This window comes from Micromys minutus (assembly GCF_963924665.1).
Source record: "Micromys minutus genome assembly, chromosome: 33".
NCBI lineage: Eukaryota > Metazoa > Chordata > Mammalia > Rodentia > Muridae > Micromys > Micromys minutus.
In genome coordinates this window covers 7,701,458-7,724,339 of record NC_137968.1, presented here as the reverse complement: position 1 = coordinate 7,724,339, position 22,882 = coordinate 7,701,458, and the positions used below count along the sequence as shown (strand labels likewise).

Below are 22,882 nucleotides of genomic sequence, written 5' to 3'. Positions count from 1 at the left end.
AGTCAGTGTGCTCAGCTCTAAATGGAATGTCTTTAAATTACACCTCTCCCCTAAAGGACAAAGCAATCCTCAGGAAGAGGAGGCAGAAAGACGGTAAGAGCCAGAGGTGATGGACGGCTTCAAGGAAGCCATGTCTTCTGGATATAACAGGGTAGATGACCTTATGTGCTCACAGTGATCGGTACCGTGTGCACACAGCCTGCCCACGTTCAAGCTAGGGAAAATTCAGGAACATGGATGGGGCAGAGTTGGGTAGTCTCATAGTCTCGCCCCGAGCGGCCGGAAGAGGAAGAGGGAGACTCGGCTTTCTTCGATGACATATGCCTTGCTGGGCCTACTATACTCAGGGCAGGCCCCGTGCTCAAGAGTAATTGGAAAATACGTACTGGACTTGATAGGGAGAAAACAGAAACAAAACGGAAAACAAAACAAAAAAAGAAAACTCAAAGTTGGGTGGGCTGAGAGGTGAGGACGAGGGTGGGAAGAGCTGAGGGGAAATAAGATCAGAACACATTATGACAATCTCAGGTTAAATAAAAATATCATTAAGACAAACAAAGCCTGGTATCTTCCTGGCTTAGTGGTTCTTCTGGAAGATGCGGCTTTCCTGGCACTGCTCCCAAACTAGCCACATCCTCTGCTGAGCATCAGTGAGAACTGGGATCACTACATCACTTTTTACTACTACGACCTGAACAACATACAATGCAGTAAAAACAAAAACACTATCTCCACGTGTGCTTAATTCCGTAACCACAAATAAATAAATAAATAAAAGAAGGAAATATGAACTTGTTATAGCTAATGAAGATGAGAGCAGTGTGTCTAAGTCATGGAACTTGGTTTTTACTATAATCCATCAATTAAAACCTACTTTATAAAAGAAGCCCTGCCCCACTTTGTTTAAGAAAAACTGTTGCTTTCCCAATAAAGCTTTCACAGAACTATAATAAAAGAATTAAAAGAGCATACTGGCCATCACAAATTAGATAATTAGAAAACAGAACTGACAGAAAGAACAAAAGCATAAATACAGAATAAAAAGCTAATTAAGTTATGAGGGTAAAATTCTCCCAGGGTAGGCTAGGAGGGAGGGAACTGGGGTGGGGTGGGATGGCTTTTCCAAGAGGCACCTTGAACCTTTCAAATGCTAACAACTGCAGCTGGCAATCCTCAGACTATTTGTGACATTAGTTAAAAATGAACCAAAAGAGCAGCAGCTTGAGAAAGCTAAGGGATACACTGAGAATATTTAGAATTATCTGTCTTCCTGGTCCAAAGACAGCAAAAGGTACAACATATATGTACAGTAATAATAAAGTAGCTCTATTCTATGGCAAGCTCACGCTTTTCAGTTTGGGGCCACAGGGAGCATGCCAGAACAGAAGAATAAGAGTACAACGATGCCATCAGACACTTCTTCCTGGCCTCAGGAGGTAGGCCTCACTCTGGAGAGAATTCCATTTGCATGCCTTATCAATTAAAAGCCTGAAGAGATGAACCTCAATAAGAGTAACTTAACTCCTCATTCTTTCCCATGTGGCTTGCCTTGCCTCTTCTGGACTGGGCTACTTTCCTTTCCTTGAATGCTGCTTTCATTCAAAGCTCCTTTAACCTTTCTTCCAGTCCACGTCTGCTTCTTAAGAAAGCCGCTCTAGGCAGGCATCCTTAGCCCTAGGGCACTAAACATAAAGACAAGGTGATTGCCTTAACTTTAGGCTGCATCACCCACAGGACTGAGGTGGCTTTTCAGTGCTGTAGCCCAGGCTAGACACTGTCAATCCTTCTCTCTCTTCCTCACTGCTGCTAGGATTACACAGACACTGGAAATCTACACTTAAAATTTACTTGCTAGCCCCAAGGCCAACCTGGTCTACAGAGTGAGTTCCAGGATAGCCAGATCTTCATAATAGAGACTTTGTCTCAAAAACAAACAAATAAGCAAACAAACAAACAACCCAAACCAGAAAATAATAAATACATATGACTTCCTTATCATATTTACAAACTACTCAGATTCTCCTAAGAAAGCAGAAACTGGGGTTGAGAAGATTGCCCAGTGGTTAAGAGCACTGACTATTCTTCCAGAGATCAATTCCCAGCAACCATGTGGCTCACAACCATCTGTAATGGAATCTGATGCCCTCTTCTGGTGTGTATGAAGACAGCTACAGTCTACTTATATATCATAAATAAATAAATAAATCTTAAAAAGAAAGAAAGCAGAAACTACTCAAAGCCTTTTAATTATAGAATAATATGCTGTAACAGCTCTTGGAAAGGATAAACACAAAGTCAGTCTTAGAAAAGGGAAAATCCTGTTTATACCCCACCCACAGAACGATCACTCAGTCACAGAATCAGTGTCTGTGCACTCAGATCAAGAGGACAGTTCTCAGGGGGGTATAAACATGTCACCCATCACTCAGGGTTCTTCAGATTCATTTGTTCCTTGGCCAATGAATGCGAATTTACTGAGGAATTAATAGGCTTTGTGAAGCTTAGGTTCTTAACACAGAAATAAAAAGGATAATATTAAACGACTCTTCTTCAAAGGTTTCACTATGTTTATGTGCAATGTGCACACATGGTATGAAAGTGTGGGTGTGGATGGGCCAGCACATATGTTGCAACCAAAGGAAAACGCAATTGTGTTGGTGGGGATTGGTTCTAAAGCTTTGAATTCATCAGGAGTCTGAATGCGTCCGCATGTCCACACGCTGAAGGTCCTTGTCCTCAATTGGTTTTTGGTTGATCAATAAACAGTCAATGGCTCGGTGGAGAGAGAGGGGTGGGCCTGTTAGACTTTTAGAGCAACAGAGAGAAAATAATCCAAAATATAGGTGAGAAGGAAAGTGGCCCCCGAAAAGGCTGCCCAGAAGCTTCTTGGACAGCAAAGACTAGAGAGCTGCCCAGAAGAAGCCAGGGCAACAAATAAAATATACAATAAGAGGGCGCTAATCCAGGATTACAGGAGGGAAATGTGTGCTGGCCGCAGGGAGAATTACAACTGTCCAGCCTTTGGGCTAGTCAAGGCATTTTAAACTCAACTGAAGTGTGTGTGTGTGTGTGTGTAGGCAAAGCAGTGTAGCTAAACTCATGACTACAAGTTCTCTCTTTCAGCTGTGTCCTGGGTCAGAGGCTAAGACTGTCATGGTTGGTGGCCAGAGCCTTAACCTACTAAGCCATATTGCTGGCTCTTACTTAGCTTTTATCAAATACCCAATGATCTTGAATTACTGATCTTGACTGCTGATAAAGTTCATCCAGCCAGTATTATTTCCAACTTCACCTAACATGTCCAACGCCATCTACTTATTCCATTATCGTTTTTTAAAAGGTGGTAGTTATGAGGGTCAAGGTGGTTTATTCTAAAGGCTAACGTCAAAATGGCAGAGCCGTATGGGTGACGCTGTTTTTAGACGAGGTGTGCACACCATATCTGACCCTCAAAGGAAGAAATCCCACGAACAGAAGTGGATGATCCCATTTATGTAGCCTAGACTGCCAAGACATACACTGAGAGAAACAACGTGCTCCATTCAGGACATCAAGATTCTTACAGATTTAGATGAATCAAACATGGGCCATGATAAGTGACAACCTAGCACACAGCCCTAATGAAGTACGCAAACACCAAACCAGCTCTAGATACTGAAACTATCTGACAACTTATATGGTTTTTAACTCTGAAAATAAGCAAACAGAAGAGGTGACAAAGCATATTGGGAAATCTAACCAGATAGTTTTATGTAATAAATGGAAGTTTGAAGCAGTTATGTCAGAAAAGCAGATACCCGTAAGCATCTTGGTCAAACTAGGAAACGTGCCTACAACTACCCATAATGCATCACTAAGAACAAAGGCTGGGAACCGGAAGAGCTGAGCGCAGGAGCTAGACCAGTGGAATATTACTAATTAATTAAGTCCCTGTCAAAAAGAAAATACTTGAAAAGGTAATGCTGAGAATTTTCCAGAATTGATTAAAGATAGCCCTATACACTTAAGGATTCCCTAACCAAGAAACATACACAATACACCTATTAGAACGTCACAATATTTTAAAAAGAAGGGTTTTTTTTTTTTTTTTTTCTTTTTTTTTTTTTTTTGTGGCTTCATTATTAAGTAACAAGTGAGAAAATCCACAAATCTCAGGGCAGATGCAAATCCTCTGAGAGTGACAACCTCTTCACTGAAGTCCCGAGGACCACAATGCAGGCAAGCACACACCCAAAATGACCAAACAAAAGATGGCAGAAGGCATAGGACCAGTCTAAAATTGCTTATTGAAGCAAAACTAGATAAAGATTTGGAGGGGATAAAACGAAGAATAAAACCCCAAATCAACCAAGCAAAAGACAGTGTTCCTCAGCTCTCCCGAGGAACAGGGCTACGTAGAGTCCCAGATAGTCAGGTTCTATACACTCCTATACACTATAGACTATTCATGATGAACTACATTCATCATGTACTTCAATGCCCAACACAATGAGAATACTAGATAACGGTTGTTATAATTTCTTGTTTCAGGATAACATGCTCAGCTCGGTTTTTAACTTTTAGTACTCTTCGGTTTCAGGGACACAAGCATGGAGTCTTAGCTGTCAGCGCGTCTACAGAGAAGAAATCCATAGAGCAAATGACAAAAAGGAAGATGATCCCCAGAGGGTAATCTGAGATGTGCAACAGAAAAATACCTATAACCTCAAATGTATCGGTATTTAAGCACTGTCGCAATAAAACAGTCAAAGTACGATTTGTGAGAAAAAAATGGGTCCAGACTTCAGCAGCCCACAATTGGGAAGAGGGGACACAGAGCAACAGAGCGGCCGGAGCGCTTTTTATTGCTTAGAAAGAGAAGTAAAGGTATCAGCAGGTGCTTTAAAGAACAAGTTTCTTGGGATTCTATGAAAAGCCCAACCACAGCAACAACAGTGAACCTTAACACCAAACAGCACACACCGTCCTCAGGCTGGGAGGGGAGATGAGGCAGAGGAGGTACGGACAGTGTGCCTTTCGAAGAGTAGGTCAGCTCGTGATGGTTACAGCAGCTGATTCTGTACGCTGAAAAGTATTCTCCGGCCTTAAACTATACCTTACAGATACGCACCGCAAAGATTAGCACTAGAGAAAGGGAGAAGATTGTGTAAAGGGAGAAAGAGTGGGAGGTTACTTCCCAAGACATAAACCACCAAAAGTCACACAAGAAGAAACAGATATGATTCCTTAGACCTGTCCCTTAATCAAATAGAATCAAGTATTAACTTCCGAAACAGGAAGCAATAGAGCCAAATGGATTTACTGATAAGTAAATGCCAAACAGGGTAGGAAGGAACGAAACGAATCCTCCACAATCTCTTGTAGAAGACAGCAGCAGAGGAAATACTTACTAACTCATTCTGTGAGGCCAGCATTACCCTAATAAAAAACCAAATGAAGACATTACAACATTACAAGAACATTTCAGAACACTATCGCTCATGAAAATACACGCACACGTATTTAACAAAATATTAGCCAGTACCATCAAACAACCCATGAAAAGAAATGTACAGGATGATCAAGTCAAATTCATTATAGGTACACAGGGCAAATTATACCTGCAAGGCCATTGCTATAACCCAATTATCATAGACAGAGAAAATCCGCTCTCCATGTAAAGGAAAACAGTCAGCAATCTACAAGTTCAGAGGACGCCAAAGTCATAGGGAACACACAGAGAGAGTTAACCCTACAGTTGCTATCAGACTGCTGGAAGCAACAGGATTCTTTTGTATGAAGACCTGGAGCAAGGACGGGAGATCCCCCCTCATTCGACACCGACGGAAGGAAGTCCTGGACACTCAATGAAGACATGAAATAGAAGACGGGCAGATAAGAACGGAGGAAATTAAAACCGTCTTTGCATTAAAAAAAAAATACTATGGTTTTTTTGAATCAAGAAAATCTAAACTACCAGCTTAAATACTGCTGGATTAGTAAATGTTTCCAGCATATCAGGCTGATTCACAATAATCAACTACTTGCTATTGACATTGTTTTAATACTTTAGGCACAGACCTAACAAAGTGCACAGAAGACCTCCAAAAGGAAAAGCGTGGCGTCCTGATGAAGAGAAAACCAAAGGTGTAGGTAATGGCGGTGGCCTATGTTCACGGGCAGGGAAATTCAGTCAGTGTCACACCAAGGTGTCCACTCTCCCCATTCATTCCATCCACCATGGCAACACGGTCCCCACTCTGACTCCAGCAGTTACTCTGCAGCTTCCTGGATGCATTCGGAAGTGGATCTGAAAGGTTTCCACCGAGGGAGGCCCAGCACAGCTGAGTCGGTGGCCATCGCCTGGAGAGCCAGCACTCCTCTGCCACTCAGCTTACAGCTGCGGTAAGCAATGGAACCAGCAGTCAGATCTGTGCAACAGACACAGCAACCGAGCAAGAAGGACAAGACTGGAAAGGGGTGCTCACTGCCCGAGGGATCAGGCTGTCCCAAGAGGAGGAAAACGTTCTCGTCTTTTACAGAAATTTTTAAAATAGGTTACAGGCTCAAATGGACAATGCAAAAAAAAAAAAAAAAAAAAAAAGTCCTTCAAACATATGAAAAAGTCAAGGTGACCAAGGGATTGAAGAGAAATGCAAGAGCTATTTTAAAATTGAATATCAATGAATAGTAATGAATGAGAAAATCAAGGAAGCTATATGTAATGGAAGACTAAATACGAATATATGTGAATATGAAGTCAAGCCACAGACAATATAGCCTTTCTTAACTATATCTAATAGAAAAACAGCCATTATGGAAAAAAAAATGAGGATATCCATGTAGGCAGAAGACACCACTATGTGCTTGTTAAAATGGACAAGCCCCAAGCAACTGGCAGGATTTGTGCTTACAACCAATACGAAATGTATATTCATTCTGGAATTGTCTCATAAAACTAAACATTCTTATCACGTAAACTACCATTTGGGCTACCTGGTCGCCTACCTGGGGCACCTACATGATTTGAAATATGTTTATACAGAATCTCAGCATCAATTCCGTCTTTGCTAAATGGGTCAATACTTCACAAATTAACGGCAGCAAAGAGCTTGTGGAAGTAACCAACCAGTACTGACTAGATTTAAAAGACCCTCTCCGTAAGATGATGATGATGATAATAATAATCATAATAGTAATAATAATTATCATCATCATCATCATCCCAGCAAAAAGTGACTCCTAATGACATCCTGCTAATACCAGTTCCTCCTTGTTTAGTCATCATCAGAGAAGTTTCCCTCTGTAGCAAATCAGAACAGGTACAGAGATCCGCAGCCAGACAGTATGCACTGAGACGCTAGAGAGCCCAGCCCTAAACGGGACGTCTCCAGCAAATCCCTCCCCTCAAGGCTCAGGGAGCCCCATGAAGAGGAGGCAGAATGTGTGTCCTTTGCTATATTATAGTTTCCAGTTTAGTGATTTTATGGGATTCTGACTGTGCAGATGAGTCTATTTCTTGTACCTTCTCTTGGGCTCTTTTCTGGTTGTTTTGTTCAGTTCAGATGTGCTAGTTTTTGTTTTATCTTACTGTATAATATATTACTTACCTTGTTGTATTATATACTATTATATTTTATAACTAGCCCATAAAAAGTAAATAAAAGTAAATGTTATTCATTAAAATGAAAAAAAAAAAATGAGCGCAATAATAAAATATTCAGGGTGGTGCTCACCAATTTGGGGAAGACAGCATTGGACAGGAAAACCCACATAAATAAATGCAATGTAAAAGTGATGTTATACTTTTAATGCTCGGTAGAATCAGATCTTCATTTTATCCTTATGCCTTATAATTTATATACCTAAGACATACTTTTCAAATACTAAGTCCAATACAGTCACAAACAAAAGCCTAGTGTCAGTATGCGTGAGTCCCTTTGATTAAGCTGTGAGTGTGAGAGCAGAGGGTGTGTTAACAGGTGACACACTGCCTACCAGTACTACAGGGTGACACCGTGACAGGGCAGAAAGCAGAGTGGCTTTGGGACCGGAGCTCCAATTTTCACTCAGCTTCTTATGGCTCTGTGAACTTGAGCGGCCTCATAGGAATGATGTTCATATGTTAAGCTTTTCACAGGAATAAGTGCTACTTGTAAGCTACATATAAAATAGATAGAGGTTAAATGTTAAAACACCACTATCACAACACCACCACACCACTACCACCACAACAACACAACAACACACCACTACCACAATACCACCATAATACTACCACCACCACAACAACAACACACCACCACAACAACACACCATCACCACAACAACACAACAACACACCACTACCACCAACACACCACCACAACAACACAACACCACACCACTACCATCAACACACCACCACGACCACCATCACCACAACACAACAACACCACACCACTACCACCATCAACACACCACCACCACACCAACACCATATTACCACCAAACCACTACCACAACAACACCATACTACTACCACCACCACCACAATAATACCACCATACCCACTTTCCCCTCTTTCTACCCTAAAGACTGTGAGGGCCTCTACAGACTTTACAGACATGGCTGAGAGGCAGGACACACATAAGTCCCCAATTCACGTGCAAGAGAAAGCTGATGGTGTAATGGGATTGTAAAAGTTAAAACGACAACTTAGGCTGTGTGTCTAGAACAGCACTTAACATACCGAGCCCTGCATGAATTATCCCCAGCTCTCTTCCAGCCATCTCAGGCTGTGATGGCCAACGTGCACATTTCAATGCTGCTTCCTGCAAGTCCCTGTGTGAGCTGACTCTTGGACATGCCAGCAACATGCCAGCAGGCTTCCCTGCGGCTGCGCACACAAAATACCAACCAACCAAACAAACAAACAAACAAAAACCTGCCTTTTCTACATGAAAACAACCTAAAATAATCAAACTGGTGAAAAAAAACCTCAATTATTAGTCCTTGTTATAATATTGGTATATAATGACTTTACTGCTGCTGCCGAATTAGACCAAGCCTAAGTTTTTATTAAATAAACTACAAGAGGTAAGACTGGCCCACGTGTCTGTTAAAGACATGAATATCTCTGAGAAAATGACCGAAGAGTCAAGTTAAAGATGTCAGCCTGAATTTTCAAAACAGCTTTAAAGCTAAAACCATGAAAAAAAAACAAAACAAAACAAAAATAAAAACAAAGCAACAAAGGAAACTCCCAACAAAACAAAACAACCCCCCCCCCCCAGAAAGCTAAGAATAACTGAGTAACAGGATTCTTAGGGAAGCTAAGTTACAAAGGGTTACATGTGACCTAAGGCATCATCTAAGTATTATGATTAATGATTTTTAAAAGTGCGTATTTACTTTGTGTGTGTGTGTGCGCGCGCGCGCGCGCGCGCGTGTGTGTGTGTGTGTGTGTGTGTGTGTGCTACAGTGTGTGTGTACAGGTCAGCGGACTATTTTCAGTAGGTAGTTCTCTCCTTCCACTACGGAACCTGGGGACTGAACTTAGGTCACCAGGTTTGGCAGCAAGTATCTTTACTTACTGAGCCCTGTTGCTATGTTAATATCTTGGCGTTAAATGATCTCACTCATAAAATGAAAACATCTCACATTAACATATGATGTAACTGTAAAATCAAATTTGATACCACATTTGAACGGCGTTGTTGGTGCTAAGGGAAATAAACACATTCTCACCAGCTCTGTAAGACAGGCGAGGTCTGTAACTATTGATCAGCTGTGTGAAGGACAAGAAGCAAGCCACAGAGCAAGGAACACAGCGAGCAGACATCAGCGTTCCTGTGTCTGCTTATTCTCGAACGAAACACGTTTTGCTTTCAGTTTCCACAGAGCCTTGGTAAGGACTGGAGGCCATCCGTCCGTTACAAACCCAGTTTGCCCAGTTTGTTCTAGCTCTTCCCGGTCCTACACTCCCAGAAGGATGCATCTCAAGTAGGAAACCTGGGAACCAGGCTTGCTTGATACACACAAGGACACAAGGCACCAGCTAGAAAACCTTTATCAGACACACTGGTGACGTGAAACCTTGCTGGCTTCAAGCTGAATCTGTGTCACCAAATTTCGCTTAGTCCTGAGAACCTCCTCATCTTACGGCAGCAATTTCAAAGTTATGGAGAAATGAAATATTGTAGGCTTGTCTACACCACATACATTGGTAAAGTTAATGACCGGTAAGAAACATAAGTGCTTAGGGAGAAAGAGACAGACGAGCCCTCTAAGTGACTGGCAGGACTTGGTGAGCTACCCGAAAGTGTGCCATGCACAGCCCTATGCTGACCTCTGAAGTTCAAACATGTAAGGCTTGCCTAAAGTACAAATTAATATAATTTAAAAAGCAGTATGTAGTTATTTAAATTGTAAATAAAGAAGACGAACATCTTTATGGCTCTTGGTTAAAAACTGAAAAGGCTCAGCCAAGTAGTTAATTTGATAAACCTGATCACAAATTTAAAAATTAATATTTTCAGGTGCATAAAACCTATCAGCGCTGATGTGACAAAAAATTTAAAACCTGATATTATAGTTAAATAACATCAGCAAGAGGGAATTTGTTATTTTTGACATGCTCAGCACTTGGGAGAGTACAGTGACTTTGAGACACTTGCTAAAGAAATTTCTGATTAAGAGAAAGAGAGAATATCTTTACTTAAATCATCCTTAATTATCACAAAACAAATACCATTCATAAGGGAAAAGTCCTAAATTACCACAGGAAGAACAACTGACAATGCATTTTACAAAACACTGTGTATAATTATATTGCAAACTAACTAGGTTCCTTAAAATACAATTTAGTTTCTTTTGTATAACTATTCTTAAAGGTCTGTGTTAAGGGCACTTATCAGAAACTTTCTGAATAGCTTTAAAAACCATCTTAGACTTACACAATAATAGCATTTTCTCAGAGTGCCTAAAGAAATGTATAACAGAAGCTAGTTTGTGATCTAATACATAAAATTTAGTTTTCATTCTCTTCTTCTAACCAAGAAAAAAAAATTCTAAATCATTTCCCATAAAATGAAAACATAAACAAACATGTGCTATTTTTCTTTTGGAGTGAATAAAAAAAAAAAAAAAAAACCACCATGTTATCACAAAGCAACATTCTAATGACATACTCATCCCCTTTTCAAATATACTTAGAATTCTTGAATATATGCTAAACTTTTTTGCAACCATGTATGTTTTTACCTTATAAAAATTTTGCTTATGCATTCAAATATGATACAGTTTTGCATAAAGGCACTAACAGAGACTGGCAGATATAGAAACTGCAGTAATTGATCAAGATTTACCAGAGTGTATTTATGATTAACTGGCTGATGTCTTCTCCCCTTTTTCCCATACCAGAGACGGGACATTTCCTTCCCAGGTCACATAAAGCTTCAGCAAATCACGGAAGAACTGTTTTCAAAAGCATTCTTCCTCTGTCAAAGATAAATTTGCAGCACCAGAGCCCTGCTACAGTGACAAAATAGTTTGCTAGCGACAAAGATTTGATTGACAAGACAGAGAGCTAATCACTAAGTAGTATCCACTGAACAGCTGGTCCTGAGTGGAGACTGTAAAGCTGGGGAGGGAAGAATGTGTTTCCCATGCTCAAGTTAGGTTGCACTGCATCCAAATGTACAAAGAAAGAGCTCAAAAGTTTAAAGACGCAGAACACATATTTCCGTGGCACTAACAGAGACACTAAAAGTGTCACGGTTACAAGGCATGCACTCTGTACACTTTCCAGAATCCCTCCCAGACCCCACGTAGATCCCACATGATTGCAGAGAACACCTTCTTGTTTGCTCACACACAGCTCTGCTCTATTTCTTTTTGTTAGACATTAATTCTTTATAGCTCGTGATCCTATAAAATCCAATCTTTTATGAATACTCATAGATATCAAAAAGATCATTTAAGACGTTTTCTAGCATATTATTTACTGAATGATACTTCTATTTACTGTGTCTCCATATGCTACATTTCACTAATCAGTATTTTGTATAACGAATACAACCAGAAACTTATTTTTAAAAAATTAAGTGCAAACTATAATTACTTTACTTTCGATTTAATTTGGATATAATTTAGATGTAGACTATTATTTAGATGTAATTTTTAGATGTAAACAATCTAAATTTACCGCTGGAGCTCAGTTTACCTATGCTGTAATGGTAATGTTCGAATATTTCCTTTATTTTTAAGGCAAGCTGATTTACTAGTAACCCGCTATGACAGTACACAGCCATTTCACCCTCACACACTACTCTTCAAGCACATACAGCGCCGTGCACCCACAGAACTCAGCGCTGTCCGCAGCTACCCCTCCTCCCTGCCCGCCTGCTGCGCCCTCCCATCCCCCCCAACCACGTTCCCTAAAGATAAAACGCACAGTGGTCACAGTCCGTCCTCTCTCCACAAGCTCCGAGTAGCACAACCATTAACGACGCGGGGGCAAAAAGAAAATTCGGGGAACGTTTTAAAAACCTGTCTGAAGCACAAAACAGAAAGGAAAAAAGTAGGTGCTTCAAAATAAAATGTGATATGAAAGACGACGAGAAACAACAGGCGCAGGACAGTCTACTTCCTACCCGTACCTGACGGAAGTGACCCACCTGTGCTGACTTTAGGTAGAAATACTCCCTTCGCTTCTGGATACTTTCAACTGAAGGGGCGTCTGATGTCCAAGAGACTGGGGACATTTCTGCCTGGACTTTAAGATACTGACCCGATTTAAATTTGGGATTAGGTAGTGCTTTAGTAACAGAGATGGGATGTATTTGGGAAAATGAACCTAGGCCATTTGTCGCTCCGCTGTTCTGCAGGTAGCATGTTAGCTAAGCAACCGCAGGCCTTTGGCACGCACAGGGCTTGTTGCAAGTTTCCACAGTGTCAGACTGGCGCTCTTCTGGGAAACGTGTAACCGATGGCGGTGGCCGTGACTCTGCTAATGAGAGCTGAGCAAACAGAACCCACACGGTAGGGTATAATTACCCCTACCGCTGCGGAAGTCCGAGATTAAATATTTACATTGATGGAATCGGAACGGAGAACACCGGAAGTCATAAACAAATCATCTTATAAGTAATTAGAAACATGAGGTCATAAGTAGACACTCAAATGTTCATATTACTTTGGGGATTTATTTCACAAGCAGACAACATATGACACTTCTGCTTCAGTGGCTGACCTGAGCTCTGAGAGACTGAGAAATTCTGAGAGATATCTAATACTGAAAAGAGACGCGGGTCTAAGAAACTAGTCATTGAACGAAGCCACCAGTTTATCACTGCTTCTGCAAGGGGTAGGGGCAGAGAATATGTCAGAGCCTTTTCTTTTAATAACAATCACCTCACTTATAAATCTTCAACATTACCCTTCAGAACATCCTCAAATTTCTTACCCTGAAACCCTGCCTTTTCTATTTATAGTCAAAGATTTAATTCCTGTGTTCTATTCAAACTGCACGTTTCAGAAATTTGGGGTGCCATGATATATGATGTTCTAATAAATCTCAGAGTAACGATGGCAGTGACACAGGGTCTGGAAAGAATCTGTAACAGCAAAGGTGGCGGTAAGGGAAACTGTCTGGGGAGAGGATTAAGGGAGGGATCAGTCTGTCCACATTACCGTGGGGTATCCAAAGGTTGGCATTTTGTTACTGATGCTCCCTGGAAGAAGGAATAGACAAACAGGTGAAGCGCAGTAACAAAGGAATTTCTCACAGAATTGTCAGAAATTTGTCCTATGAGGGAAAAAAAGCATTGCTCTTTCAGGTCATAAAGTCTCCATCACTGATGTTAAAACAAAAGACCAGTGAGAGAGACTCGCACTGAGGACCAGATAGCAGCGAACTGCACCTTCTAGCTTCCCATTCAGATCTCACAAAGCTTATACTAGAGAAGGTTAGCCATGCACGCCAGTCGTCCAAACAGTCTGAAACGTAACCTAACTGGATGAGAAGTCGGCTTTCAGCCTTAAAATTCCCGTGTTTTCTCCCATTGCTCCATTCTAGAGCTCTGCAACCACACAAGTGCATCAGACCTGAAGGGCGTGTCCAGAAGACGGAGGAAAACGGCATTGCTTCAAACCAAACTTTTCTACCACCTTTTGCTTTGTTTTGGGTAAATTTTCTTAGGACAAATGAGGAGGTACGAAGATTTTTAATCTATAAATTATAATCTGCAATGATTTCCCCACACACTGAAGCCATTCCTTTGAGTCAAAATAGCAGTGGGGACAGGGAGATGTCGCAGGTTTGTCGGGTAAAAAGAGACGCTAAATGTGGGAGCTTGGAGCCCCAGAAGCCATGTAAGGGTCAGGTGGAGGCTACTTATGATTTCAGCTTCAATACCGAGATCCTCAAAGCAAGCTGTGGAGAGCCGTGCCTGTGAGCTGGGTTGGACCAAGAAAGGCTGCCTAAAAATCCCATCCAAGAGGCAGCAAAGAAGATGCTAGCAACCTCAGTCTCTGTGCGTACATATTTTCATACAAACTACAGTCCACACATTTGCAAATACACACTCACACATACTCACACACACATACATGCATGCACACACGCATAGAAGCACATAACACATACACCATATAAAAAGAAAAGATAAAGTCAGTGGTTCCGTATTTCTAAACTTAACCTATCCAACCATAATTGGAAAAAGTTCTCGATTCTCTCTCTCTTGATGGAAATTCTGCTATCTGGCATAATCCAGTTGCCATCAAATCCCCATTGTTGACATGTTTTCCTTCCTATTTCCTCTGGTTATAATCTACTTTCAACTGCTGCTATCTTAAGCCTTGCACACACCTTTGGAAATCTGAACAAATTTACTTTCTAGACCTAAGAAAGTAGCGTGAGCATGCAGTTACCATGTGATCACCATCCACAGGGAGGGGCAGCACGTGCCCAGCACCCCATCACCATCCACAGAGAGGGGTAACACATGCCCAGCACCCCATCACCATCCACAGAGAGGGGTAACACATGCCCAGCACCCCATCACCATCCACAGAGAGGGGTAACACATGCCCAGCACCCCATCACCATCCACAGAGAGGGGTAACACGTGCCCAGCACCCCATCACCATCCACAGAGAGGGGTAACACATGCCCAGCACCCCATCACCATCCACAGAGAGGGGTAACACATGCCCAGCACCCCATCACCATCCACAGAGAGGGGTAACACATGCCCAGCACCCCATCACCATCCACAGAGAGGGGTAACACGTGCCCAGCACCCCATCACCATCCACAGAGAGGGGTAACACGTGCCCAGCACCCCATCACCATCCACAGAGAGGGGTAACACATGCCCAGCACCCCCATAAACTTCCTTTCTGCCACGTTGCGCTGCTCAGTTTCGGGGACCCCGAGAGCCCCGAAGCTATGCATCTCAGCCCCTTCCCTGGTTCACATTAGGCCTTCCCTTGGTGTTCCACGGGTCCTGAGAGTCATCCACATGGTTGGTTATATCATTAGAAATTTCTTTTTATTGTTGTATCACTTAAAAGTCTATAAACATCTGCAAATTTACCCATGTATTCTCCTGATAGGGACTCGGGTCATTTCTAATTTAAAGCTATTATAAATGGAGCTGGAATTAAGATAAATACTTTTTATTTAAATGTTAAAATAAATGCACAATATAATTATTTTTCCTTCATTATATTGATGATGATATGTGTAACAAACACAATGATATTAGACATCCAAAATCAGGAACACAAACTAAACAGAAGACATATCACATATACTTTAATCATTGTACATGCTAAGTACATGCACAGTAAATTCACACATACGAATAACCACAAACTTTAACCAAATGGATAATAAAATTTGAGTCCATTTATTATCACATTTTAGCATCTGCTCTATGTTTTCTAATAACATCAAGAAGAGATTAAGAAAAAAAATACCAAAATAAGAAAAATGCTGTTACTCCATCAACCTCCCAAGACCAAGCATATAAAATGGCATAATCTTAAAAATTGTTATCTACATGGTGGCTTTAAATAAAAGCTCGTCTGTATAAACTTGGACTGTTTACAAACTCATTAAATTTAAGCACAGAAAAAATTAATATTATAGAATTAGTACCAAGTTGGTACAACCATATTCAAATCAAGATATGCCTGCTAGGTGTGAAACTTAGAAATAACAGCTAATTGTGCTAAATCAGTGCTTTTACATTCAAGAGAAAAAAAATACAGACAAGTCCAATATTTTATGACAATATGATAGCAATGCTATTTCTATCTTTGCCATGTTATCTTCCTTTAAATGTGCCAGAATATACACAAATTACTTTATTACTAATGATCCGTTATCTTAATGTAAAAACAGAGTGACAAATAGCATTAAAGTTACTATTCAGACTCGATCAATAAACACACCTGGGCATGAACTACAAACTAGGTCTTCACAAATCCCATTTTGTGCAAAGATTCTTATGTCTACGGCTTACCCCAGGTTGCACACTCACACAAGGTAAAAAGAAGCAAACAGAGCTGATGAACGTCTTGCCCGCCTTACCTCCCACTCTCGGGCTGCGGCTTCCCCAGCAGGGACTTCATCTGTCTCAGACTCTTCCATCTTTTTGACTACTATAAATCCGGGCTCTCTGGTATATTCACCAGTGTCTTCTGCATAGATCTCTGGACTCCACTGAATGAAGAAGGCGTACAAGTGGTCTGTCCTGTTAGAGCAAATGACTATTAATTAGCAGGCCTCTTTTCATCTGCTATTAGCTCAAGTTGAAAACACTTTTGTTTCTGAAATGTCTTGAGAGAAGCTGAAGACTTTCAAAACTATGTAAAACAAAAATGTCCATTACAGGAAGATAGCATCTGTAAAACCTAAGTGCTATAAAAAGCTGTGCCTTGGAAGGCCCTTCCCTACAGTGACTGCAGTGTAACACTCCCCCATAAAGATACTAGTACTGGGAAAGAAACCAACATGCAGCATTCAGATTCACATCAGCAATACACAGTGAATTCTGCCTTCAGAATTCTAATCTTTTTCCATATCTGCTTCCCCTTTCTGCTATTCTGCTAACTGTACTAAACCATATGGATTGGTACACTCTGTAATAAACATATTTAAAGCACAAACATGCATTTAAAGCACTCATGTGTACATTGGCTTTAACTGAATCACACAGATAACTGAAAGACAAAATTCGCAGCTGGCAATAGTTCTAGAAATTCTGCACCCATCTCATAATCTACAAGCTACATGACCCCTAATAAATTAAAGGGAGGTAACTTTTACCTCCTGGTAATTAATCACTATAAACAATTCTGTTATAATTTCTGTCTGTGGCAAAGTTCAAATTTCCAGTAATATTGACATGAATTAAAAAACAAGATACATTTTATTTATATTTACAGTGAAATTTCTAACGTGGATGGTAAGATCACTAGTGGGGTAGTATTAGTTTTAACCAGGGAGAACTAGCAGGTGTTTTCCTGGTTAAGTTCAGGACACTTAAGTTTGGAACTAGGAACAAAATTAAAAACAAAATTCCATATAAATATTAAGAAATAACCAAGATTAATGAGAAAAACTTATAATTAATTTTGCAAAAAGGATTAAAAATACCTTAATAAGTTTTGTTGAGAAAATGTACTAGAAAAGACAAATTTAAAGATAGAACACAGATAGGGCACTAAGACCTTAACTACTGAATACGCTCATGTTCCAGTGTTTTGGTATTAAACTGGAAATATGAAATTTTAAAGATATACATTAGAAGTATCAGCTAGCAGCTGATTTCATAGACTTAAAATTAGCCTTTGTTTACAGATAGCCCCGCCAGACACAGCACGGCTGGCCCAGAGCCCTGTGTGTGTCAAACTGTTCCATCTCGGGGAGTCTGTCGAGTGCTGGAATTAAAGGTGTTTGCCACCATGCCTGCCTAATATTAGCTATTAATTAGGAAACGAAGGCTCTGAACTTGCTGGGGTTACGGTAGATGAAAGAATCGTGTAAGGGAAGTGGACGTGTTGGAGCGTCACCTTACCTTTCCTGTGGCACAGCAAACCAGTACTCATGCTTTTTATCTCGTTGTGCGTACTGCTGCATTGTAGCACTTGCTTGAGATACAAATGTCTTCCTCATTGGTTTCCCAACTCTGAGACACAGGAACTTATGTAGCCGATGCCTTCTCTTTTCCTTTAACAGCGAGGAGCCTAGAAGCGATACGCAAACAGGGTCCATTTAGTTCTCTTAGGGCACACTCAAGTGCCTTAGATGAGCCGATATTACATTAGGTCTCTAACTGCAAGGCAATGCGTTTTGCCGGTACTTTCACACGTTCACTTTAACTACCTTGATGGAATACATAGTTACTGAAATAGTAAGATACAGTGGTAGAGCCAACTAGTGAATCAAGTTTTGTTGAGGGCTATTAGACAAAAATGCAAAGCTCGGCAAAGGCTTTTCAATAGGTTTCAAATAACAGCTGTGCTGAACTGCAAAGACAGGTAAATTGTTCTGGATATTCTATCAGTCTACAAAAATTACATATAAGTGTACAGAATTTCTAAATGGCTATTTTAATAAAAAGTAAAAAATTTAATGAAACCTCTAATCTTTACATATACACAAGACAGGAGAAAGAAATCAACAATATACTTCAAGTCTTTAACTTACTAAAATGATACACGGGATAAATTTCACCATTTTGTGGTGACAAAATAGACATATCATAAAAGTTACCATTTTAAAGTCTAAAATTTGTAGGCACCAGTATATTCCTATTGCTGTACATTCTCCACTAACATGTATCCCGAGAACTTTCGCATTTCTCAAAGTAAAACAGCACTGACTAAGCAATGAGTATCCCCACCACCACCAGCAGTCTGTGCTCTGTGTCTCCCCCTGCTGGCCACCAGCAGTGTGTGCTCTCTCTCTCCCCCTGCTGGCCACCAGCAGTGTGTGCTCTGTCTCCCCCTGCTGGCCATCAGCAGTGTGTGCTCTGTCTCCCCCTGCTGGTCACCAGCAGTGTGTGCTCTGTCTCCCCCTGCTGGTCACCAGCAGTGTGTGCTCTGTCTCCCCCTGCTGGTCATCAGCAGTGTGTGCTCTGTCTTCCTTTCCTCCAGCATGGTGTAGACGTGGAACACACACATTTCTGTGGTGCAAATTTCACTTAGCAGCATGCTGTCACCACTTAACCTGTCTTAGACTTTCCTCTTTTTAAAATGTACTTATTGAGATTATAATACAACTGCATCATTTCCCTATTCCTCCCTCTAAGCCTTCCCACAGCGCCCTTCTTCCTCTTTTAGACTCAAGGTTCTCTTTTCACTAACTGTCATTATCACATACATATGTGTATGTAACAGAAACCTCCCATCGCCTTAAACCTAAAGAATTAGCATTTCCATGAATATGATACATCATACTTTATTTGCCAGCAGGATGTGCAAAGACAGCTCAGTCATGTGTATTGTCCTATAAATCATTCTGCTGTAAACAATTTTGTACAAGTATTTATTTGGGTCCTTATTTTTGGTTTTTTTTTTGGGGGTGGGGGGGGCACACACCAAAAGAGGAATTGCCAGACCGTTTTGAGGATCTGCTCATTTTCCACACCCCATCCTGCACGATGCAAACACTTGTAACTGCAGCAATCCCAGGACCTTGCTGCTGGAGGCCAGACAGGGCCTCATCTGCCCAACAGGACTCATTTCAAAATGCCTAACAGATACTATTATTGTTTTGAGGCAGACAGGCCTTCACCCTTCTGCCCTTCAAACACTGGGTTTTAAAAGCATGTGCAATCATCACATTCAACGTTCAGTTTTTAAAATACTGAATATTACCCAATTAAGTTTGAAACCTAAGATTATATGCATCAATAACTAAAGAATGTGTTCACTGACAGCGATTTCTGTAAATGGTGAACTGTTTCTTCTACGTGCATTGTCTTTATCCAAAACATTTATTAGGAAAGACTGTCAAATACAGAAAGTTATAGCAGAGTTTATGAAATTACCTTGAGTTGATAACCCAGGATGATCAACTAGTATTAAGGTTCCTACAGGTCTTTGGAAGGCACTTTTGGCTTTGCCTCATATTGCATCTGTCTGAACATACACACTTTACTGTAAACTCAGGGTTGTACATTATATAGTGCTATTTCCTGCTTCTTTTTCGCTTAACATCTGTGCAGTGTATGTTCATTATGTTTTTTTCAAAATGTGGTTTTATTAGTCTTTAATGTGTCATTTATTTGCTGTTTTTTAACAATTCGAGTTGTTAGAGCATTTACTCTCTCTGCAGTTACTGACACTGGCATGAAGACCTTTGAATACCTACTTTACCTTTTGTTTTTTTGTAACCTTTGAAGAAGGTCAGAGGCAGTGTATCATTTTAGTAAAATAAAAACCTGAAATTAAAACAAGCTCTTACATAATTTGAATTAATACGAGCAATACATCAGTACGATTGAGACAATGTTTACTAAATTATTAGTAAACTTAATTTATCTTAATTCATCCCAAGCACTTGCTTTTTGCTTTTTTTTTTTTTTGTTTGTTTGTTTTTTGTTTTTTTTTTTAATCTAGTCAGATGAGCATGGGACTTTCAGGAGTCGTTTGATTCTCATTCACAGACCTAACTCAGGATCCTCTGGTCAGAGGGAAAGCAGAAAGCTGCACGCAGCAGACTAATTTCACTCACCTTCCCCGTGTGCATCTGCAGCTGTGCTTCGATGTTTGCCTTCCCTCTGTGACACCTGCTGAATCGTGTCCCTCTGCTGTTTGGCTTGCTGCATAGAGTGAGTTTTCCAGAGTTTGCGCAGCTCCTCTACTTCTGTCACTGAGTCCCGTTTTAGCTCCTTCCCTTGTTGGTCCCTAAGAACAGTTGGCTTTTCTTTCAGTTCCACTGTTTCTCCAGAAGACACATTGTCTTCCCCTGCCTCTTGCTGCAGTGAATTTTTGTGGTGGAAAGAATCCCGGTTATCCTGACCTTTGACATCTGTGCTTTGTTCTTTAGGTCCGGAGACTTCTTGAAGGCTTTCTGTAGCTTTATCTCCATCCTTAGTCGCTATATCAAGACTACTTAAGCCAGTTTCATGAGACAAAGCCCCAACTTCATTTGAAGAATGTCTATTATTCGAGTCAGTGCGGTCAGGAACATTAGCAGGCCCTGACGTGGCTGTCAAGGGCTCTACTTCGATCTGACTGACAGTTTGCACAGATTCTGACGAGGCGTCAGATGACTTCTCTTGTCTCAGCTCTGAGGACAGCAGCTCCTCGCGGATCGGAGAGAGCTCTGACTCTGTGAAGACATCTTCAGAGAGAGACTCCTCAGTGCTCCTGGGAGCAGTGCTGCCACTGTCGTTACCCTGGTCTCGGGTTCTGGAGTCTGTTTCCTCAGCACTGACTCCTGTCATCTTCTTTGAATGGCAGAACCCCCTTCCTGACAACGGATCCAGTTCTCTGTTATTAAATAAAATAAGAAATTATTAGGCATTAGAAACTGTAACAATTTACTTCTGTAAGCAAATAATAAAACAGTATTACATAAGAGGCTTTTTAAAAACAGCAGAGTAGAGCTATCAACAGAATATCCAAATACCACGTTTTTCACACATGCCACGTAATTACATCAGGATTTTTCATCAACTGTTTACTATCTGGAAACCATCAATGTAGCGTTCCTCGTAAGAAAACTGCAACAAACTTTGATGCCAAAATTCCTGATGAATTATGATGCTGAAATAAAATTTTCATTTGTAGGATAGGGACAATACAAAATTTCAATTTGTCACATACATATGCAGCATTTATTTATATGCAAAGAGAGATTTCAAAAACACGGATAATATGAACCAACGTGAAGCAAAGTATTTACAGGAAATGGATAATCTCAGAGCAGGTCTAAGAGAGCCTGTCCAGTAAAGGAACTGAGATGTTAGATCATGAATATTTTATGTCTGGGTCTCATCCCCATCTTCACTGTCATTTGTTTAGGCAGATATTAATGTTCCCAAGATGTGTGTTCTAGAAATAAGCAACATTTAAAAAAATCAGCAATTTAGAAGGATGGCTAAAGTTCCTCCATGATAAACAAAAATGACTTGAAGTCTCAGTGGCCAAGTGTGAACGCTCTGCGTATATGGCTAAAGAGCAAGCACGCTCATCAGAATGACCAGCACGAATAAGACAGAATAAGTCAGCAGCAAGTGACCTTCTGTGGATCTTACAGCTAAGTCTCTTATCTAACTTTCTGTGGCTTTCAAGTTTTTGTAACAAAGTACATATTTTTAAGTATACTTGTAAAATGTCTTTATTTTAAAGATTGAGTCTAAGTGTCTTCTGCCTCTACTGGATTCATCTTTTACAAGAGGCGATCTAACTCGAGCTACTAAATGTGCAACGGTGCCATCTACTGGTAGTTTACTTAAACTGCATCCACAGCGTCAACACATTGGGTATGAGCTTCAGGAGATTTCATCTATACACTTAACAGACTCAAGAGACTGTTAGTAGGTTTTAAAAACACAGAGACAAACAAACAAATAAAAACTAACAGGCTATGTATTTACCGTGACGTTTTAGCCTAAATTTTAATATTCTGAAAGACTAAATACAAATGGTGCATTGTTCTACACAGTTCAGTCAGTACCTTAGAAATCAGTTCTCCAAGCATGAGGGAAGACCATTAAGATCTTTACCTCACCTTTGCAAACAAACTATTGCTTTGCAAAGCCGTTCTATGTATTTATCCTGTTTGAAGCCAAACTCTGATTTCAATTAACATTCAAGCTAAGACTTAAGGATCTTTCCTGCTGGTGACAGTGTTTAAATTGCTTGAACCCAGGTCCCTGTCCTCCCAAATAAAGTG

At 40.6% G+C, this 22,882-nt stretch overlaps 1 protein-coding gene across 5 annotated transcripts in view; it reads right to left on the bottom strand.

Moving 5' to 3' along the window:
- The window catches only part of OXR1 (oxidation resistance 1), a 385,387-nt gene that overhangs the window by 15,873 nt on the left and 346,632 nt on the right, over nt 1–22,882 (bottom strand). For 4 of the 5 annotated variants that reach the window (XM_080909421.1, XM_080909423.1, XM_080909422.1 and 1 more), the window contains 3 exons: nt 20,714–21,474; nt 18,051–18,219; nt 16,562–16,724 (listed from right to left, as the gene is read on the bottom strand). In XM_080909421.1, coding sequence (XP_080765547.1) covers nt 16,562–16,724; nt 18,051–18,219; nt 20,714–21,474 — 1,093 coding nt within the window. Of the gene's footprint in view, nt 1–11,327; nt 11,459–16,561; nt 16,725–18,050; nt 18,220–20,713; nt 21,475–22,882 lie in introns of those variants that run through there. The other variant, XM_080909425.1, reaches the window with a different exon arrangement.